The 24026-nt window shown below is 35.4% G+C and overlaps 1 protein-coding gene across 1 annotated transcript in view; it reads right to left on the bottom strand.

Annotated features, from left to right (window-relative positions):
• The window catches only part of LOC122139857, a 59465-nt gene that overhangs the window by 14738 nt on the left and 20701 nt on the right, over positions 1-24026 (bottom strand). The window contains exons 3-4 of the mRNA XM_042740028.1: positions 13777-13863; positions 13330-13389 (exon numbers count right to left, since the gene is read on the bottom strand). Of these exons, the coding sequence (XP_042595962.1) occupies positions 13330-13389; positions 13777-13863 (147 nt within the window). The remainder of the gene's footprint in view (positions 1-13329; positions 13390-13776; positions 13864-24026) is intronic.

Genomic DNA, 24026 nt, shown 5'->3' with positions numbered 1-24026 from the left:
TAACCCTGTTTGCATGATTCCATTGTCTTTTCAATATTATTAGCCTAAATAAGCTGAATAATTACATGATTAACTGTGAAACGTTACTATATTAGATGCATGGTTAACTTTAATATCCTCAACTAAGTATAATTACAAGGATAATGAAAATACATTCGCAATGCTTCATTAATTGTTTCTTAATTTGCATGTGTTGTGAGGATTTGCAGCGCGATTCTTAATTTGCATGTGTTGTTAGGATTTGCAGCACGTGTCTTAATTTGCATGTGTTGTGAGGATTTGCAACACTTGTGTTGTCAAACTGATGAAGATGTTTTCTTCATTTGCTGGTGTTTTTTAAATTTGCATGTGTTTTCGTAAGTTGCAGCGTGTTGAGCTCTCTTGGCCACCGTAGTTTTGACTAGTCGTAATCCCAATTCAAGATATCTTTAAATATGATTTGACTAGTCAAAATACAATTTAAGATATCTTTAATTCAAATTTTTTAAAGATATCCAAAATACATTTGTAGATATCTGCAATTCATTTATGACTAGTCAAATTACAGTTGTAGATATCTTGAACTGGAATTTTGACTAGGCAAATAATATTTAAAGATATATTGAATTGGAATTATGACTTGTCATAACCCATTTAAAGATATCTGCAATTTAATTATGGATATCCCAATCAGATTTTTGACTAGGAAGAACTATATTTGGAGATATCAGCATTTAGTTTTGTGACTAGGCATAATTGCAATGTACAGTAGGTGGCCAACCAGAGTGTGTTTTTTACCACCAGCGCCGCCGCTGTGTCTGCAAAGTGCATTTGCAGCTTTGACCACTGAGTGGTGCTTTAACCACAAGTTATCAAACAAACTTTTCAAAGCACATTTTCGCTAATAGCCGTCAGCTTTTCCTCTCTGGTGTGTTACATTTGACGAGTGCAGTCAGAGAAAAATGAAAGAAAAACACTGTAGTTAAAATATGTAATATCCACAGATGATACATTAGTAGCCTACTTAATGAGTTATGTTAGTTTCTTAGAATGAATAAAACAGAATAAAACACGCACATACTTTGTTATTCATGACCTGTCATTTATTTTGACGGATAACTAATTGGGGAAAAGATATCTGCCTGAGCACTGATTAAAAAAATTGTTGCCTGTTTTATAAATTATTTCCATTATTTTAGTAAAACATGAGGCACTGAATAATTTTGCTCCCATTATTTAGGCCAAAATTAAAACAAGAAATGAATAAATTAAACCTGGCCATGATTTAGCTAAATCATTAAAACTGAAAAGATTGGACGGATTAATAAAATGTCCTCATGTTTAAACTCAAGTTCTCTCATTATAATCAACAAAGTGAGTGTGACGCACAACATTTATTCTTATTTGTCTACATATTTTTTGGGTTTTATTTTGTATCATTGCATGTAAAAAAATAATTAACTTTGTAATGCATATGCAAAATGTGAAACTGCAATCTTATTTGCAGTCAATAGCATTTTATAATTATTTGTACAATAATATCTAACTTAACCTGCTTTATATCTTTATTTTTTAATGTGAAAGATTTATTAAAACAATCAAAATCAACGAATTGGAACGGCATCAACTGTTAGATCATTTTAAAATGTCTAATAGCCTTTAATCTACAGGTTATAACTGCATCTGTCTCGGTTGTAGACTTGTGAAGATTTATTTTAATGCGGATCCCATACTGTAACCTAAAAGAAATTTGCTCTTTTACTATTCATATTTAAGTGTTTGGGCAGAAAATTATTGATGCACATGCATGACAGGGAGATGCCCTTGCAATCTTTTTTTTTTTCTCCTCCCTTTTTTTTCCTGATAATACAATAAATTAAAACTGGGGTACCATACATACATGAGAAATATATCTACAGAAAGCTTGAAATGTCTACTTTTAATCGAACTAATTCAAAACGAAAGCAAATAATCCCTGATTATGCGCATCCTGTGGAGATGAGAGTCAGCACTGTGAATTTCATCTTGCAGCCAACAAGAAAACATTAGTTTATTAATAAATAATTAAAATGTCTCCTTTTTCACAATTATTAGGCTACTTCTGCATGTGCTTTGTGGCAAACTTAATGCGTGTGCTTGAGCGCGGAATATATTAAGGCTCATTATTGATTAGACTGTGTTAATTTAATATAAACATGCGATTAGTTGAATAATGACTTAAATGATTGACTACTAGTAACTAGAAAAATCTTACGTGGGGGGCAGACCTATTAAACACCCTCTAGACATCTCTGTTTAAGTTTTTAAAGCATTTTATATGCGTTTGTATAAATTCATTCAGAATGGTCCATAATGGAGAGGATGCCTTAATATTGATTTTTCCTCTGAAACACAAAAAAGAACATTTAAATAAAATTTATATTTTATGTTTTGAGAATGGTCAACCCTTCTCCATTCTGCAGATATTGTTGCTTCTGGTTTGTGCATTGTAAATCACAGAAAGTCTACAAAATGTTGTCTCCCAAAAACTCATGTGTATTTCCCAAATCTAAAATAGCCTATAAAACATGTTCATAGATGGATACTTTTCTGATGTCTGGACTCTGTTTAGATTTAGAAAAACATAAAGAGATGGTTCAATATATTGGTAATGAATATATTCTGTGAGAATTTATATTTCAGGGTTTGACTGCGAATGTCACGTCAGTAATGCTGGAATTGCCCGATAATGAAACTAAAAATGAATAGTCTTCCTTGATGTCTCGGGACAGTTTCTTATTGCTGCAATATATTTTTACATTTGTATTGCCAAGATGACTGCAGTGTTGCTTAAAATTGAAAATACTACAAAGCAGCATAGGCTATACATTAAGAACAAAAGTTTTTGTCTATTTGGCAGATGCGCGTCTGTTACACCAGTTTCTTTGTCTCTCTCTCAGAAGCGCCTCATCTCTCCTGAGATAAAACAAAAACATATTATATTGCATGTAATACTCTTTAGACCTATGCAGTTGCAAAAATTGCAAAAGCCAAACCCAACGAGGCATAAAAAACACTTTGCCTAAACCTGCTCTGCAAGTTTGAAACCCTCATCAGACATTGTCCATATGAAAGAGCAAGAGATTCACACCTTTATTTTTCAACCCCCACAAGCTATACAGAACTACCCCAAACTCCAACCCCCTCCAGCTGTACTGAATTCAGTCACTATTGGTTATAATGTAAAATGGACACGCTCTATCTAAAATAATAATAAAAAAATGGGTGTAACATAAACCAGCGAACTGCAAAAAAAACTTTTTTATTAATAATTTTATATATAATTTTATTATATATATAAAAAAAAAAAAAAAACACCACAACCCGGGATTTGAAACTGTGTTGCTAAAATCATTGACTTGATAAACGAAACGTCTCTTCTTCAGACACGCTTTTAATTCATCTCACTTCGCAATAATAAAAATAACCATGTCATCAAGCAGATAATTCTTGTGTGTTTATTATAGCATTTAAATATATATATGTATATATATTAGTGGTGGGCCGTTATCGGCGTTAGCATGCTGCGTTAACGTGAGACTCTTATCGGGCGATAAAAAAAATATCGCCATTAATCTATTCTCAAAGTTGGATTGGGAGCTGGGTCTATACCACGCAAGCTATGATGACTTTCAACGTGATAGTTTAGCGTGGATGTATACCTAGACGAATTGCACTGTAGGAGGCGAGAACGAGTCTTCGAACCTGTGTGTATGCCTACTGTGAAATTACCAACTTTCCCAAAAAAAACTCGACAAGACTCACGCCTGTTTCACACATACTCCGTCTGCAGTGCGCATGCAGTCCGTGTGCGTTACGTATGCGGTGCAGAAGCAGCACGGACTCATTGTGCTTTCACTCAGGACGCGTTTGCAGTCCGCTACTGATCCGCGGCTGTTTAGTCCACAAACATAACAATTGTTCATCATTCTATATTTCTTTATATTTCTATATTATATTTCTTGTTGGGATATCGCAAATATTTAAAATTAAAGCACCGCTGACAGAAACAGTCGACTCTCGTGCAGCACGGAAAATCCAGAGTGAAATTAACTCTGCTGGGAGTACATGTGAGACCACACTCAAGAGTGTGAAAGTGTTAAAATAGAAGTGTTAAATTAACACTGAATCAGAGTTAAAGTTAATGAGATAATTAAGTGATTAATTGAGTGATGATTGACCATTATTGACGAGAACTGATGTTAACGAGCAGAATCAACAAAGACGAAAATCACTATTTTAATGTCACCATTATAGTGGCCAATGTTTGCTTTAGTTGGGCTCTTGACCCTTAACATTTTAAAGTCAGATTTTTTTTGACTCTTGTAATGGAGTTATAAAACAGACGGGCAAACAAAAAATATTGGTTTTCCTGAATCACTGAGTTAAACTTTCATTGTTGATTATTGTGGCCAAATGATTCTTCAGCATAGGATTGCCGGCATTTTAAATACAATCTGTGGAATTTCTTAAAAGTTGTTTGTTCAAAAATCTTTCAAAAGAGTCTTTCATTTAGACATGCAAACATCAAGAATCAACCTCTGAACCTCAACGATGGTGACAATCAAAAAAGCAAGTTGCAGGAGACTTGTGTTGAAGTGCATTCTGGGTGCCACCTATCAAAATTCATCCATGGCTCCCATGATGCAATGCGGCATGAATAAATTATTACCTGAATTGTCTTAGTAATTTCCTTTATTCTTACTATTCTATTTTTGTTGTCAATGCTACTTTTAGTAGTTTGGTTTCTAATGTTCAGACCTAATGTTTTAGGCTTTAAATAAGTTCGGTGATTCAGGTCAAATAGTTATTATGTAAAACCTAATATCACATAATCATGTTTTTATTTTTGCTCGTCTCTCTATTACAACTGAGTTATAACAGCCAAACCAAATTTAATTTTAAAAACGTAAGGGTCAAGAGCCCAACTAAAGCAAACACTGACCACTATAATGGTGACATAAAAAATTGTGATTTTTGTCTTTGTTGATTCTGCTTTTTAACATCAGGTCCCCTCAATAATGGTTCAATCATCACTCAGTTAATCACTTAATTATCTCATTAACTTTAACTCCGCTTCAGTGTTAATTTAACACTCCTATTTTAACACTTTCACACTCTTGAGTGTGGTCTCACATGTACTCCCAGCAGAGTTGATTTCACTCTGGATTTTTTGCTGTGTGCCTTTTGCATTTAAATCTTTATTACAAGCAATTGCACGGTTCTTAATGAACTGTTTTTCTGCTTCCATAAAAGTGCGTAGGCCTATATCATGTTGCCTCGTTTATCTAAAGGTGCTCTTTTTCTTGTTTTAAACCTAGCCAAAACCCATGTGTTGCGTGTGAAAAACAGTAGGCTTTAATTAGTATACATTTATTGTGAAATTACTGCATTTCCGTGTCAATCCATGTTAATTTTTACCGCGAACAATGCGCCGTGATTTTAATTCAGTGCATGCAGCACAGCAAAAATAGACTCGGTACGTAAACGATCGCTGCATTGCTGCAGACGCACCACTCCTGGAACGCACGGACAGACCACAACCGTGTGAATGCTGGAATCCGTTAACATGGGTGCGTAAAAAAAAAAAATGCAACGCATACGCACTGCAGACGGAGTATGTGTGAAACAGGCGTAAGGTTGTTTGCAACTTGTGCAATGCGGAATTAGTTTACTGTAGGAGTTCTTCCAGTCTCAAGTACCACCTAAACGCAAAGCATCTCTTAGCTAATGCGGAAGATGCCGGGCCAAGCAATGTAGCGCAGGGGAAGAGTCGTCGTCAAACTACTGTTTGAGTGCAGCACAGCTTTATCAGTACTAACAAGTACATCTTATTGAACATAATTTGAATGCCTTCGGCAGAATTCAAATGAGCCATTTTAATCTAGATTAATCTAGATTAATTCCAAGATTACAGTGAGATTGATCTAGATTAAAAAAATTAATCTATGCCCACCACTAATATATATATATATATATATATATATATATATATATATGCACACACACACACACATGTACATGTATACACATATATATATATATATATATATATATATATATATATATACACACACATACACATACATGTATACATATATATGTATACATGTACGTGTGTGTGTGTGGGCGCGTGTGTGTGTTATATATGTATAACACACACACACACACACACACACACACACACACACATATATCAGGCCCGGATTGGCTAATCGGCAGACCCAAGAGGATTCCCGCTAGACCTGTCTGTTTTTTGGCCATGAGGGCCTTATGTTGTCATACTACTTGGTTGGAATATGCTGCCTGCACTTACAGCAGCCCTGCACTTTTATTTTCTCGAAGCCCATGTTATTATTTTCACTAGACCATAATAATAACAAATTCTCAATTGATAATTAATCTTTTTTTTTTTTTTTTGCAAAAAAAATAATTGTTGTTTGTGAACGTAGGCAGTTGAGGAAGGCTTTAAGACCAAGCGGAATCCTCTGCCAGCTGCTCCTGCTTCACAGCGAGCGCGACTCGCATGAACTGCACCCAGGTTCACCGTCAGCATTTTGATTTTACAAAATCAGTTTGAGGCAAATGCAACTTACTGATCCTGAGCCCAACATATAGCAAGGCAGGAAAACTTTCAGTCTACCCGAAGGAAGAAGTATTTCATTGTAAGTTATTGCTGTTAAATAGAGAGAGAAAAAAATACATTGAAAAAACAAACAAAAAAACAAACAAACAAAAACCTAGTGTAAGCTATTCTTAAACTTGGACCTCATAATGTTGAAGTATCAATCCAAACACCAGAAGCAACCTACACTCTAAGTGTTCTTTCATTGAAATAATATGCATTTTTATTCATTCACAGGCTATATGGTTGAAATAATGTTTAGTTCAAAACTTTAAGCGCCATTGTTTAAAAAAAAATGCTTTATTGACTGACATTTCGTAGACCTTCAGGTTTTTTTATTTTAAACTTTAACTTGAATCTCAATACTATTAAACTGACTTTAAAATTTCAAAGAGTTTATAAGATTGAAATGGAACGGGTGATTTTTGTCATTTGCATGCCGTGTATTTTAACGAACTCCTCCTAGAGATTTTATTCAGATCAACACCAAATTTGGTATGCCTAATCTAAAGGCCTTTGCGATGTTAAATTGCGAAGATCTTGAGTTTTCGTTGCAGGGCGTGTCCGTGGCGGCCTGACGAATTTCGATGATTCGCCATGAAAAATTAAGTTGCTATAACTCAATGTCCAATCTGCCACAAACTTCACATGTTTGATAAGACTCCTGACCTGAACAGATTGATATGCCCATATTCAGTTATAGTCATAGCGCCACCTACTGGCAACAGGAAGTGACATATTTTACACTGTAACAAACTACCCCCGAGAAATTTTATGACATAAATGTTTTTTTTTCAGTCACTCTATTCTATAAGGCCTGTGCGATGTTAAATTGTGAAGATCTTGGGTTTTTGTTAAAGGGCGTGTCCATGGCGCCGTCACAAAGTTCGATGTCTCGCCATGGGAATAAAAGTTATTGTTATGTACAAAAATCGGTACACACATGTAACACACCAATACCTACCAAAAAAGACTCTTGGTACGAAATTCGAATCTCAACAGGAAGTCAGTTATTTTGATTTTTCTCTGCAAAATTTGTGTCGTTTTTGCCATATTCAGGGGTTGTACTTTAACGAACTCCTCCTAGAGATTAATTCAGATCAACACCAAACTATGTCAGTGTAATCTAAAGGCCTTTGTGATGTTAAATTGCGAAGATCTTGAGGTTTCGTTTAAGGGCGTGTCTGTGGCGGCCTTACAAATTTCGATGTTTCGCCATGAGAAAGGAAGTTGCTATAACTCAGACATACAATGTCCAATCTGCCTCAAACTTCACATGTTTGAGAATACTCCTGACCTGAATATATCTACATGCCAATATTCAGATATCGCTATAGCGCCACCTGCTGGCAACAGGATGTGTCATGTTTTACGCCGTAACAAACTACTCCTAGAAATTTTATGACATTTTATAATTTTTTTGGTCAGTCTAATCTAAAGGCCTTTGTGATGTTAAATTGTGAACATCTTGAGGTTTCATTAAAGGGTGTGGTCATGGCGCCGTGACAAAGTTCGATGTCTCGCCGTGGGAATAGAAGTTGTTGTAACTCAGGCATAAGATGTCCGATCTTCCCCAAACTTCACATGTTCGAAAAGAGTCTTGGCCTGAACACATCTGAAGGTCATTATTCCACTATTATCATAGCGCCACCTGCTGACAACAGAAAATGGCAAAAAACTAACTTAAACATGCAATGTACAATCTGCACCAAACTTCAAATATTTGATAAGATTCATGGCCTGAAGATATCTAAAGGCCAATGTTCAGTTATAATCATAGCGCCACCTGTTGGCAATAGGACACAACATGCTTTATACTAACTCAAACATTCCATGTTCAATCTGCACTAAATTTCATATGCTTGATAAAAGTGATGGACTGAAGAAATCTACATGACGAAATCCAGTTATAGTCATAGCGCCACCAGCTGGCAGCAGGAAGATTGGCACATATAAATGACTTTGACATATTCCTCTTATATTTACCACATTAAAAGCATATTTCTCGCCGTTCGCTGTTTTACAAAAGCCACCCGGTGGTGGTGAGCCCGGGTGCGAGGGCCCGTTCATCGCTGCTTGCAGCTTTAATTTATAATGTTATTGTTGTTTTACTTCGTTCATCTCTATTTACAGTCAGTTTGCGTGCCCGTGCCTTTACACCACCTGGCGGTAATTTGGGTGATTATAAACTGTTTTATACAGAAGTAATTCAAAAGTATGGAAATAAAAATGTAGCTGGAGCATGTGTAAAAGTGGTAGGCTATATAGAGAGGACTTTAATAGGCTTTTGTCCTGTTTTATATTGGAATGTTGAGACATGTGCTGTGGATTCAATTTTGATAGCCTTTATTTACAAGTGAACACATGTATAAGCCTCATGTCAGCCGCTGCAACATTTGATATAATGTTAAAAGAATCAGAGTGTCTGTTTACACTAAGTGCAAATAGCCTGCCTTGTTGTCAGAGTCTATTTACACTATCTCCCCACCAACATGTGATTGGGATAGTCAATACTGAAAAACGACGCTAAATCAGCATCAGTTGCAGTGGAGTAGCAGTTAAAGTGCGTGCTTTTTGACACAATGGACAAGAGTTCGCATCCACCTTTTGCCAAACATTTTTTCTCCCTTTTCAAATCTCATATCATATTGGAAAGGCATTTATTTTCAATAAAAATTAAGGAAATAATTAAAAAGTTGAAAATAAATATTGGGTAGGGTTAGGGTAGGTGTAGGGAGGGCTTTACTGTCCTAATAAGGTGGCATCCATCTAAAAAGTTGAATTCAAATTATATATATATTTTTACTGTTTTATATTGTACTACAATACTGAGGTGCAGATAATTGCCACTATTTGAAATAAGTAGTATAAATAACAGAAAATCTTGCTATTTTAACAGTGTAAATCAAATCTATAGCTATTTGCACTTAGTGTAAATACCATATCATTAAAAAATACTGCTATTTTCCCATAGTGTAAATAGAATCCATTGCTATTTACAATTAGTGTAAATAGCATTTATTGCTATTTGCACTTAGTGTAAATAGCATCTATCGCTAAGAAAATATGTTATTTACACTTATTCCAAATAGCCGCTGCCTAAAAGAATACATTGGCGCTCATCACTGAACACAGCAGAATATCATCATCATCATGGATCTCTTGCTATAATACAATACTCCCACCTTGTGGGGTGTTTCCTATGGAAGCTCATTTCCATCACTAAATAAAGAAATAATAAATAAAGAAATAAATAGCAACTTTTTTATCTCACAATTATACAATTTATAACTCACACTTTGTATCTCACAATTCTGAGAAAAAATCTGAGTAAAAATAAAAATAGATGCAGAAAAAAAATAAAAGTCAGTATGAATGGTAAGATAAAAAGCTGCAAATTACCTTTATTTTTCAGTCCATGGTGGAAACATGCTGCCATAATGACACAAGTGCACCTGAATTCATACACAACGTAATGTAACCTACTAATAAATGTCATCAATGCCAGATGAACTTTATTATAAGTTTTATTATAAACTTTATTATAAACTGCCAGATTACAATTATTAAATTGCAACCAGACCCGTTCATCCTACGGCACCTGGACCGGTAGTATATTCTGCACCATCCTGCAGTGTTGGCTCTGCACAGATGGTTTTAAGTAAAGAAGTGCTGAATAAGCAAAACAAAACTTGTGAAGCTGTATTGACAATAAATGTTAGCATATGAGAAATATGTGACACAATTAAACACAAAAAATAAAGTTTACTTAAACTGTTTTGTGTGCTTGTTTTAAATCACATGCATACACTTTTAGAAATGTTGAATTAGTTCCTGTCGCTTTGCAGCCACAGGTATGAACATGTTTCTGACCACACCACGCTCAGTTCTAAGTATATCCTCTGGGTCTGGCAGACCATGTTCCATAGCAATGTTGTGTAGAGTGTAGCAGGCCAGTATTATTTTGCTAACTTTTTTCTAGTCTGTATAATAGTGTACCACCTTATGTGTCCAAACACCACCAGCATCCCTTTAAGATCCCGTTTGTGCATTCAATAACTGACCAAGTTTTTGCATGTGCTTCATTGTGTGCCAGCTCCTGCCGGCTTTGGGGGATTTATCAAAGGGGTCATTTGCCATGGTGTCAGGGGATAACCACTGGCACCTAAGTGTAAGGGGGAGGGAAAAAATTAAAACAGGCCAGCGGTTATTTTAAAAAGCAGGGTTTACGTAGCAATTAGCCATCCATCTTCAACTGCACCACTGTCCAAACGTCTGCCAACTGAGCTGCTGCAAAGGATGAAACTATCATGTGTTCCACCTGGCCAGCGGGCCACTACATTAAGTAGTGCACATTTAGCAACACAAATTAGTTGCACATTGATGGAATGATAGTTTTTCCTATTCAGAAATGCAAATGCATAATCGGATGGTGCCTTCATGCAAATGTGTGTGCAGTCATTGCAGTGACGTTTGGCAGGTTTGCAATTACCAAAGAATCTCTGCTTCACGTCCAAATGGTGGACTACGTTAAAGGGGAATTTTATATATTGAGGCAGTAGCCGTATTAGGCCATCAAGAACATCTGGGGTGATGCGACTCATGGATGACTGAGATATCCCTGACCTGTCTGCAATCTCCCATTGGAATGTTCCTGTTGCCAAAAAACCAAGCACGGACAGCACCTGCAAGTGTGCAGGAATTATGTTTTATTTTATGTTTTTATTTTTTGAGTTTTTACTTATGTATTTTGTGTAAATACAAAAGAAGTGGTCTGGGTAGTCTGAAATGACTAATCAACCAGTCATCAGTCTCTAAGAATATGTCTTTTATGCAACGCTCTGTCTGCCAAATCTAGCAAAAGCGCTATATCAGCCATAGGAAATGTTTACTGTTATGCCTGATTCTGGCCATTTTATAGAAGACCATTTGATTAGTTATTTGATTAGACTAAAGTGTTAAGTTTTCAGATTATATTAGCCTACTGGTGTTCATAATAATAGTAAAAAACAAAAACACAACATACTGCATATAATTACTGTATGATTTATTAAAATGCTGTGTGATACATGTAAAATAGTTTTATTAAAATGTAGTGCCATCAATGTGCAAAACATTTGGATGTTTTACACACCATTTATGCAGGGCTGGGAGCAGGTGTACATTTTTTGTGTACCAACTAACATTTGGAAAACACTTTCATGAATCTGTGAATTTACGTCAGAACAGCTTTACACAAAGATTTGTTCTGCTTATATTTCATGAATGAGGCCCAATGTATTTTATTTTAGTTTATTTCATCTAAGGCTGTGGCTGAAGTCAGTTGTAAGTCAGTCTCTTTTTTGTATTACTATTTTCTGTTAATTTCAATGTGTGATAGTTAAACCACTGCTTTAATCTCACACTGTCGTATCACACATAAAAAAAAAAAAAAAAACGTTATGTTTGTTGCTCTTGTTTTGACCTTTTTTTTTGTTTTCATCAAATTTCTAGTAATATTCCGTGACGAATCAGCTGTGAGAGGCAAGGGCAGGTCAGTACGGGCTTCTATGATGTGCAACAACCTTTTAGCTGCAAGAGCGTATGACCTGCATGAGCTCTCAGGCAACATTGTGTGTGCTGACTTGTTTTGACTTGTGCTTAAGTGTGTGTTTTTATTATACATATAGGTTGATTTGTGTCTAACTTCTGTGCAAGGTGTAGATTGCAAGGTGTAGATTGCAAAGTAGGTCTATGATGTTCTTACAATTGTGTGCCGCTTTTATAGCGAGCATACCGAGTTTCCAGTTCTCCAATTGGGAGATGAGGGTAGGTAGGCTTAATCATAGGTTACATCTCTTGCATGTAGTGAGACTGTGTTAGACACACTAGTCAGTGAGTGAGCGCCCTTTGTGTACCTTTTGTTTTAGGTACTGTAGGTTATTTAGGGCATTGCATACGCTGAAGCACTTGTGTTTCTGTTTCACATTTTTATTTAGTTAGGAAGGTTAGTGGGTTTGGGTTTTTAGTGTAGTATTGCTTGGTTTTGTTTATTTATTTGATTTAGGCACCACTCTATTTTTTCTTTTTTTCTTTTTTTTCTCTTTTCTCCCATTTCAGCATTGTAAATAGCTTGCACACGCTGTTGATGGGTTTCTTGCTCTTTACTTGAATAAATTACTGCCTTTTTTGCCAGTATGTGAGTGTTTCTGCTCTCCACTCTATTCATCAAATTTTTTATTTATCAAATGTTGTGGACCAACTTCCTAATCATCTAAAAGACCATACCACACAACACATTTGTGAGCAATTATTTAAATAACCTTACAATAATTATAATCAGCAACATCTGATCCTAATGAATCTTAGTATTCAATGCTTCAACAGACATATTTTAATACATTACTACAAATGACAATAAAAATCTAATACTGACGTAGAAAGAGTCAAGAGCCCAACTAGAGCAAGCACTGATCACAATAATGGTGGTTTGTTGAAATTTCACAATTTTTTCAACATTAATTGCGGGTGCAAAACTGATTTTGATTAAATGCAATTCAATGGTTGCTTACTATCAGGGTATTAATTAATTAAAAACACATATGTTTGCATTTTTATATACAGTATTTCATGTTATTCTTTGATTCTTGATTGAGGCTTGTAGATGCAGTTTTCTTGTGAATTGTAATGTTTTTAGATTGACTCACCATGATCTGTTTGCAGTGTGACTTTAGAGTAAAAGCAGTCAGAACTCTCAGTTTCATTCTCTAAAAGATGACAACAGTTAATATCATTAGCTGCATGTCCAAAAGTGATATGAAATATTAATATATTTGTAAAATCTCTACAGCTAAGGTACAGTGTTATTCTTTGGCCTATTTTAATTAAATATTATATATATATATATATATATATATATATATATTATATATATATATATATATATATATATATATATATATATATATATATACAGTAGTCAACATTTGAAGTGGATCAAAAAAGTTAATCAAAGTTGTCCTAAGACAAGAACGCATTTTGGTTTTAGAAATATTAAAATAACAACCACAAACTAATGTGTAGGAAAATATTCTGATGATGTTTGCTACTGTCTATAAATCATAAGAGCAGAGACTTTTTTTTTTTTAGTTTACCTTTCTTCTCTTTCTTTTTCTTCTGTTTTGTTGCAGATTTCAGTTCAATCTCATCATAGATGTGTTCAGTAGGCCCACTTACACTGTCTACAATGAGGAAAAAGACACTTGGTTTAACTTGATTTGCTTTGTAAATATCACAGTGATAAACATTGACTTCCAGTTTCTTTAGAAACAAACTACTGTTTTTACCATTATTCAGAGATGGGACTTTCAAGTCACAAGCAAGTCTTCAAGTCATATCCCAAGTCCTCAAAAAGTTAAAGTTAATGAGATAACTAAGTGTCTAATTAAATTATGATTAGTAATGCATTACTAATGAACACCTTCTGTTAACAAACAACATCATTGAAGAAAAGAGTACTACATCTACATATACTACACAAGAACTACATCTGAATTTAGCCACAGCTTTGGATGAAATCAACTGAAAAAAAAAAAAAAAGCCACCAACTCAGACCACACACACACACACACACACACACACGCACACACACACACCACACACACACACAATGCCACCATAATTGTGTTCAAGGTTTGCTAGTTTTAGGTAGTCCTTTAGTGTAGTCTCATGACCCTTTTACCAATTCAAAGCAATTTTTTTTACGCAAATCCCAGTGTTGTTTTACAGCAAACTTTAACCCTTTGAGGACTTTGGATATGACTTGAAGACTTGCTTGTGAATTGAAAGTCCCACCTCTGGTTCAATGCTCTTTTGGGATTTAAAGGGTTTTGGTTGTCTGTTTTGTGGGTCACCGTTGTACTGAAGAGTAGAGTGTGTGCTTCAGTCCAGGAGAAGACAAAGAAACATTGTTGTTATGCTGTATATTGCTTTATTTAAATGCAGTAAACTCAGACACACACACACACACACACACACACACACACAGTGCCACCATAATTGTGTTCAAGGTTTGCTTTAGGTAGTCTCATGACCCTTTTACCAATTCAAAGCAATTTTTTTACGCAATCCCAGTGTTGTTTTACAGCAAACATTTTCTTTAGTTTATTGATTGACGTTCAATCACTACTGAACCCAATAAACAAAAAACACAGTATTGCTTCGATACTGAAGAAAAAATAAAGAGAATTGCTTTATCTCTGGCTTTTAGACGTGAACTCTTATCATATGATCTTCAACAGTGGTGATAATAATTATTAATTCATATGTTGGTTCTTGATGTCTGTGTGTCCCCAAATAGCACTGGACTTCAAATTTGTATATCCATTACATAGATTTAAAATTCATTCACTGTAACTATTAGAGCAACACTTTGTTTGCATGCTGTAGCTTCACAGGGTTGATTATGCAAAACCTAAACATACAAATGAAAAAAAGCTATTTTGATTGCAACTAGGCCAGCTCTTGATGACTATCACTCATCAAATAAGGATAACTAATATCTCTTAACTGTTGAGCACCGATCTCGCTGTTTTACAACACTACATGCATCATTATAGAGAAAACCTATAACAGGAGTCAAGGGTCAAGAGTCCAACTAAAGCAAACAATGATCTCCATGATGGTAGCATCATTTTAACCAATAAAACAGCAACATCTGATCTTCTGTAATTCTCAATAACAGCAGGTGTTCATAACTAATGCACAATCATCATTTAATTAGTCACCTAATTATCTCATTAACTTTAACCCTTTGAGGACTTTGGATATGACTTGAAGACTTGCTTGTGAATTGAAAGTCCCACCTCTGGTTCAATGCTCTTTTGGGATTTAAAGGGTTTTGGTGTGGCTGTGTTGTTTGTGGGTCACCGTTGTACTGAAGAGTAGAGTGGTGTGCTTCAGTCCAGGAGAAGACAAAGCGAAACATTGTTGTATGCTGTAGTTAGTTTTGCTATTGCTTTATTTAAATGCAGTAACTGTAGAGTTGCTGATACAGTGGTAGTTTTTGCATGCGTGCTGTTTTAGCTGATGGTTAACTACAAAAAGTTTAAGCTTCACAGAGAATGTTTCACAATGATAGTCAAGACAATACCTGTAATACAGCATATCGTTCAAGACATTGACGCTTACATATAGAACAGCCACAGGCTTAGCACCCGCCTACTTCCACTCACTACTACAAATCTACATCCCCTCCAGAAGTCTGAGATCCGCTAGTGAGCGACGCCTCATGGTACCATCACTGAGAGGCACAAAATCACTTTCCAGAACATTCTCGTTCACCATTCCTGACTGGAGGAATGATCTTCCCACTTCTATCTGAAACGTGGAATCTCTGATAATTTTCAAGCGACAGCTAAAAACTCATCTCTTTCGAAGCTACTTGACTTCATCATAAAAAAATTGTCTTTCTCTTTATTTATTCCTTCTCTTTCTAGCTTATATTTATTTGAACAATGTCTAAAACTTGGTATTACAAGGACTTCCTGTGTCTGTTTGCCTGTTTAAGAATAATCGCTTTATGTATCCCCCAATTGTAAATCGCTTTGGATAAAAGTGTCTGCAAAATGACTAAATGTAAATCACTAAATGTTAAATGTAAACTAATGATTGACCATTAAAAAAAAAAAAAAGTTCTTTAACCATTATTTCCATTAATGCTAAACATTTGACACCCTGTGCTGTCAAGCATTTCACTGTTTTTTTTTTTTACTTTACTTTTTTTTTTTTTTTTTTTTTTTTTTTTTTACAGTGTAGGAAACACACACAGGTTATTTTAGTCGTATGACCACATGGTATACAGTAAAAGAAGACCTCTTTGAGTTGATCTTGTGTGGAAAATTGCACTTCTGCATAAATGTGAGATTGGCCCCCACAACACCGACCGCTTTCTCCTGTTTTTATAAGACCTGCACAAAAGGCTGGTGCCAGTGGTAGAAAAGTGACAGGTGGGAAATCACTTACCAATATATGTGATTAAATCCCAGATAGCAACTCTGGCTGCATTTACACTTGGCATTAATATGTGACCTGTTTCCGGATGTTATCCACATACACACTGAAAAGACAAGTGTAAATGCACTTCTGGTCAGACTGCTATCCGAATCCAGAGGTAGGCTGCAAAGAGGATGCATTTTGATCGGATCTCAGTGTAATGTAAACGCAATCCAGCTGTCAAGTCTGCATTCGCAGGTGGACGTCACGCGAAACACCACCCCTCTCTCACAAACGGTCAGAAAAAAAGACAGAGAACACCTGTGTGAAAGCGTTAATGAGACTCCTACACTTCTTTTTGATTTTCTGCAAACTTACTCAAATACTGCATCAGAAACACAGATCTAATGAAGTATCCAGACAGAAAAATCAGTTGATGTTACCAAGTGTAAACACACCTCATTCTGATTAACTAACAATTCAATCTGCTTGAACAGATCATGCAGATGGTATGTTAACGCCAAGTGAAAACACAGACATATTGTCAGTCCAGATCCAACCTACATATAGTGTACAATAACAACACTTGGGCAGAGCACTCCAGTTTGCCAGACCCGGGCCAAAAACAAGTCTTAGCGACATCTTTGCAAAGACAAACACGGATATCAGCAATCAGCATATGAATCTCAACAATGGTGACAAAATATTCTGCGATATTACTCTGCAGTTTTATACAGCAAATGTATTATTGGCACAACACAATCATTACATTCAAATGATATTAGTGAATCAGTCATTTCATTATGATGTTTAAACATCAATAATTGACTATCATCACCTGATGTCATTTTGTTTAATAAACACACCATCACAACAGCCAGTGAAGATAAATTAATTGTAATAAGATTTAAAGGGGTCATATGATGCTGCTAAAAAGAACATTATTTTGTGTATTTGTCTCGCCAAGCAGCTTGTAGAGTAGAACCCATTATAATCAGTGATTTTTTATTTTTTACTCCCTATTATCAGTATCGGCCCCCAAAAGACCCACACTGTAAAAAATGATTCACTTTATTTACTCAATAAAATTGTTTAAAATTTTACATCCAATATTATTAATTAAATTTAACACATTAGAATTAATTAGAAATAATCTTATTAGATGCTTATCGGTCGGGCTCTACTCCCTTTTCCTTCCCCCTTACTCCCCTTTCCTCAACCCAATTGAGGAGTGCCTCTCACCCAGGAGATGAGAGGTTTTTGACCATCATCCACAGGACCAAATGTTCCTCCTGGATGCAATGGATGATGCATCCCAAGACATCACATCTGAATACTGCCAGGGGTGGATAAGGCATGCAAAACGATTCATTCCAAGATGCTTTGCCAGAGAAGATATCAGGTGTGATGTGAATGTGGCCAAATGCAAAAGACTGGACAGAATAGAAGATTTTTTTTCTTTTATTCTTTTACTCTTCTATGGCTTTTTCTGTTTGTATATTTTGTATTTTCACATAATAAATTGCACCAATATTGCTTTTGTTATCTTGCAGTAATGTCCTGTTGCAAATAAAGACTTTACTTCAGTAATTCTGTCTCTGTCTTCCTTTTTTCATAAACCGTACATTCTATAAAGCTACTCTGGGACGGGTCATTCTTTTTTTTTTTTTTTTTTTTTTTTTCTGCAGCAAATAAAATCAAAATGCATGCATTTACTAAACCCAACAAAACAAAAAATGTAAAAGAGAGGCTTCAAAATTAAACTACAAGTGCCAAAAAAAAAACAAATCTTATGATCAATACCTATAATTTTTGCTTTTGTGTTGAGCTTTAGTAGCATGTTTTGTGATGTTCAGAACTGATCTGTTTATATATTTTTTAGATTGTCACCATTGTTGAGATTAATACGCTGATTATTGACATGTCAGCCTAAACTACAATAAAGCTTTTAATTGTTTTCAAATGAGTGTTGTGTTTTTACAGTCTTTCATAACTGATTGCTTGGCAGTGCTTGAAAAACCAGATACAATCAGTGAATCTGAAGCAAAAGAACAATGCTCTTATCAATCTACAAAGCCAGATTTTTTGTTTTTTGCTTTAATTATTTTTTGCCATAGCAAACATGTTTCAAAAACACATTGTTACAGCAGCAAAAAGTTAACATTAAAAAGTCAAGGTTCAAGAGCCCAACTAAAGTGAACACTGATCTCAATCATGGTAGTGAAAAAAAAGAAGAACAACATCTAAACCTCTGTAACTCTCAGTAAGATCTTCTGTAGATGTTTCACAGGAATAAAGTCACTCTGGTAATAATTGAGGCTGGTGAAGCTGTTTTAGCAGTTGTTTAATCAGATCTTGAGAGATTTAATGTCTTTCATTTCAGTTGATTTCATCTAAGGCTGTGTTTGAAAATTGTATTTCTTGTGTTTCTCTTTCATTCACTGAATCCGTTTGTTAATAGCAGGTGTTCATCACTAATGCTCAATCATCAATTAGTCACAGAATTATCTCATTAACTTCACTGATTCAGTGTTACTCTAACACTCTGTAGTGTGCACACATTATAAGTGTTCATTTAAAACTGAGGATTTTGGTGTGGGGTTTAAAGGGTTAAAGATATAAGATGACGCGAAACAGCATGAAATGTAATTTAACAGCAATAAACTGTAATTAAATTTACGGCAATGAACTGTAGAAAAACAGTAACATGCTGGCAACCAGAGCTGCCAGTAGATTACTGTTAATTCAAGGGAAAAACAGCAATATACTGTAAAACGTAACAGTCAGGTTTACCAAGCAAAACAAATTAATTTCACTAAAATATTAGTAAATGTTTATAGAAAAAAATGTTATGCAAAGTCATACACTGATAATGACAGTAAATACAGAACTCAACTGTATTGATGTGTTTTTGCACAAGAGAGATCTGTTAGTTTAATGTAGTTTTGTGGTTCACCATTGTGCTGGAGAGTAGAGCCTGTGCTTCACTCAATGATTATCCACAAACACTGATCTTTTGCTGCTTTATATAAAAACAGTAAATGTGGAGTTGCTGATTCAGTGACAATCTATTTACTAAGCATTTTAGTACATAAATGTGTACTATTGCTAGTTAATGACATTCTACAAAGATTTGAGTAAAAGTCGTGCTTTGTTTGATTACACTTTCAATGTTTGCAATTTTATATTAAGAAGTATTTATTTTTAGTGGACTCAAATGAAATAAGTTCATTGCACTAACACCATCTAAACAGTAGTTTTTGTTGTTGTTGTTTTTAACTCGAATGGTTTGAAGCAAACAGTCCTTATAGCTTTCTTATTAGTAGATACTGAGATTACATCAAATAGTTTTCCATTTCTTTTAGGAAAACAGAGAAGACAGGTTTACAGTTGGAGAATTTGCATTTGTGAATGTGAAATTTGTTTAGGAAAAAAATTAAATTAATAACAAAAAACTGATATTTTCGTTTGTGGGGTCAGAGTCATAATACCCAAGCATAATGTTTTTCATATGTACTGAGAAGCCTGGCAAAATCTTACTTGACAAACACACCAATATCATCCCAAAGTTTCTGAGTGTAGTGACATGACCAAAATAAGAACAAAAAGAGCTTGTAAAATTTTAAATTTAAATCTTTGTATAAACTTCTTTACAGGGTAGAACCTGTGTATGAGCTTTAAATAAATTTCTTTCACTTTGTCTGTGAAAAAGAATTTTTGCGGTAGAGACCAGAATTAATCACCGCGAGAGCTTTCCAATATGCGCGCCACCGAGTGACGTCTGTACTTCCTGGTCAGAGAGCACCTGCCCATCAAAAGCTCACTATCCAATCAGAGTAGATCACTGTTAAGCCCGCCCCCACAAGAAGTTTGTGTCAAAACACCAAACGAAAAGCTGCGAAGCGTAAGCGAAATCTGTGGCAATGCATTCAGAATCCACGATTAGCGAAAACAAATCTTTGAAAAACATTAACAAAGAATGAAGCACATTTGAAGAGCCTGTTAAATTTGTGCGACTGAGTTCATTTTTTTTGTTTTCATTGTGTTTTTCTTCTTTTGTAATGGCATATTTTTGATAGTTTCTGAAAAAGTTATGTTCAGTTTTATAAAGTAACGTTCATTTTTATTGAAGCAAATGTAATTCCATACATATGCAAAATACCATGCTCGAAGACAAACAGTCTTAAACTTTGCCTCCGAAAGTGTGACCTCGACACAACATAAAAGGCCTCACATTTTGGGGTTAAACTGGGCTGGGGCCATCCAGGGTTGAGCCCCGGCACATAGGCTTACTCTGGTAACTCATCAGAGGACTTTCCTCGTACATTTTTAACATTAGCCTATAGGCTATAGTTTTAAACACTTTACTCATTCTTACTAATTCAAGCAATGATGCGACGCAGGTGTTTTTATATGTAGCCTATCGCTGAAAGGAACCGAGTGTCTTCAGAAAAGTTTCTATTGCATTTCAAATTTATTTGATAAAGTAACGTTCATGAGCACACCGGGGAAACCGCTATATTTTTGATGTTCCAAAAGCGCCTCCTACTGGCAGAGAATCAAACTGGATTTTCAATAAAACTGTCTGCTGTTTCCCCCATCCGCCCATATAATCCTGTTTTAAATTAATATAATAATTTATACTTCTGACTCATGTCTTTTCTTTAAAAAATGGATTAAAGACTGAAATGTGAGGTTTATAATTTTAGATATATTTTGTTTTTGTAAAAAACAGTATCTCAACTGTAATTACAGTTTTTCTCATTTGCTAAGACACGCTTAATGAAACTGGGATCCACTTGATCTCCATATCTCCACTTGGTATCATTTTAAATGAACTCATAACTGACAATAATCTGGATTTCCTCTGTATCACTGAAACTTGGCACAAACCTCTGGACTATTTCTCACTCAATGAAACCACACCCACAGGATATACTTACATGGACAAACCTCGACCTGAGGGGCGGGGAGGTGGTGTTGCCGCAGTGTACAGAAAGGATATTAAAACATCCACTTTCTCCATCCCTGCTGCTCAGTCCTTTGAACATATTACTTTCAAACTCTCTGGTCCCACTCCTCTGGTCACTGCCATAATCTACCGCCCTCCCAAACCAAATCCTTCCTTTCTTTCTGACTTTTCTGACTTTTTAACTCAGTTATCTGCCATCTCACCTTCTGTTCTACTTCTGGGAGATTTCAACATTCACATCCACACTAACTGCAAATCTTCCACTGAATTCCTGGAACTGCTACAATGCTTCAACTTCACCCAACATGTCAACTTTCCTACCCACAGCCGCGGTCACATCCTTGATCTGGTCTGTTCTACTGGTCTCACCATACCTCACCTCTCCAGCTTTAACCTCAACATCTCTGACCATTTGGCAATCACCATGAATATTGCTCTCCCTATTTCGACCAAGAACAAACGCACAATCTCTTTCAGAAATCTTAAATCCATCTCCACTCCTGCCCTTTAAGCCTCTCTTGTCAGCAAATTATCCTCTTCCCACCACCGCTGACTGACAACCCCTCTGATCTCATCAACTACTACAATGAAACACTCTTCTCCTGTCTCGATCATCTGGCTCCCACCAAAAATAAAACTGTCTCATTCACTCACTCTGCTCCCTGGTACACTCCTGATCTGCACAAAATGAAATCCCGTAAGCGTTAGCTTGAAAGACTCCTTAGGAAAACTGGTTTAACTGTTCATCTACAAGCCTATACAGATCATCTTCAGCAGTATAAGGAAGCTCTTAACACTATCCCAGCTAGAAATTTTTTGTTCTAAAAATGTTCTAAGAACATTACCATGCATTGTTCTAACAATGTTTTTACATTCTCTAAAAACATTCTAAAAATGTTTATTAATAACATTATTAGAACATTATCCTCTAACATTCTAATAAAGATTTAAGCAGAGGTTTAGATGTTGATGTTGATGTCTGTTTAAAAGTAATAATTTGGTTTGATATCAAACAGCAAGAGAACATGTGGTTAGATGATGCTGGTTGCTTGCTGATGATTAAGACATCACCACATATGTGTTCTGATTACCTGGTTTCACCCAATCTAATGTATGGTGTTAATTGCATATCATTTATTCAAGTGACTCAATGGGTCCACAGCCTGAGATACAGCTGAATTTAAAGCAGATAATTTCAAGGATTAGAGAATAGAAGAGAAGAAAAGAAAAAAAAAAAAAACTCTGTCACACAATCATCAAGATTCAGTGTATGAACCTGAACAATGGTGGCATGCTTCATGCTGAAGTGTATTCTGGGTACATCATGGAAAACTCATCCATGGCAGCCAGAATGCATTGCAACATGAAGCATGTCACCATTGTTGAGATTCATACAATAATTCTTGAGGTCTCTGTGTGTCCAAGCATTCTGTGGTTCATGAACAGTGTAATTCAAAAAGAGAGACAAAAATACGTATGATATAAATCTGCAGGATTTTATGCGTTGCAACACATTTGCTATACCCACTAATATTGAACTAATAGCATAGATTAGACTTCAGATAAAACCAGCTGATCAGATCATTACATGAGGAAACTTTTAACACCAGCAAGTAAAAAAAAGTCACCTGATGACATTTTTCTCTCATTGTTTTTTGCCACAACAAATATAGTTACAGCAGTTATACAAAAAGTAACATTGAAAAGACTCATACTGCCTAAGTACTGATCACCATAATGGTGACATCAAACTAAACTATTATTTTCAATAAACCATCAACACCTCTGTTAATCTCAATAAGAACTTTTTTACATTTATGACAGAAATAAATTCAGTCTTGTTTATAATAAATGAAGTTGGTAATACTGTTTTTGGAGTTATTTACGCTGGAGTTTGACATCAAACAAAGGTTGTGTTTTCACTTTCAACCAACATTTGACTTCTGAGCAATGTAAGTCCACATCTAGTGTAATGGGAAGCTTTACTTGAATGTTAGAGGATAATGTTCTAACAATGTTATCAATAGACATGTTTAGAATGTTTTTAGAGAATGTTATCCTACCTTTTAGCAGAACATTCTAGGAACTAAAATAAAACTTGCCACTGAAAACATTCCCAGCACATGAAAATTTTCTAGGTGGGTACCCGGTCCACTTACTACTCGCACCTCATACACTCTGGTTCCACCAACCCCAAGGCTCTCTTCTCCACAGTAAATAAACTTCTCAAACCCAGTGACAACACCACCAACTCATTCACAACTGATAAATGTAACTCTTTTCTTTCATGTTTTCAGATCAAAATTGACACCATTTACAACAACCTGTCCTCTTCTTCTGTCACCACTATCTGCCCTCTCACTCCATCATTTGTTCCTTTACCTCTCAGTTCTCCCCTGTGTCGGCTGGGGAACTGTCCAAAATTGTAACAGGAATGAA

The sequence above is a fragment of the Cyprinus carpio genome, chromosome B15 (assembly GCF_018340385.1).
Source record: "Cyprinus carpio isolate SPL01 chromosome B15, ASM1834038v1, whole genome shotgun sequence".
Taxonomy (NCBI): Eukaryota; Metazoa; Chordata; class Actinopteri; order Cypriniformes; family Cyprinidae; genus Cyprinus; species Cyprinus carpio.
This window is presented reverse-complemented; position numbering and strand designations above follow the sequence as displayed.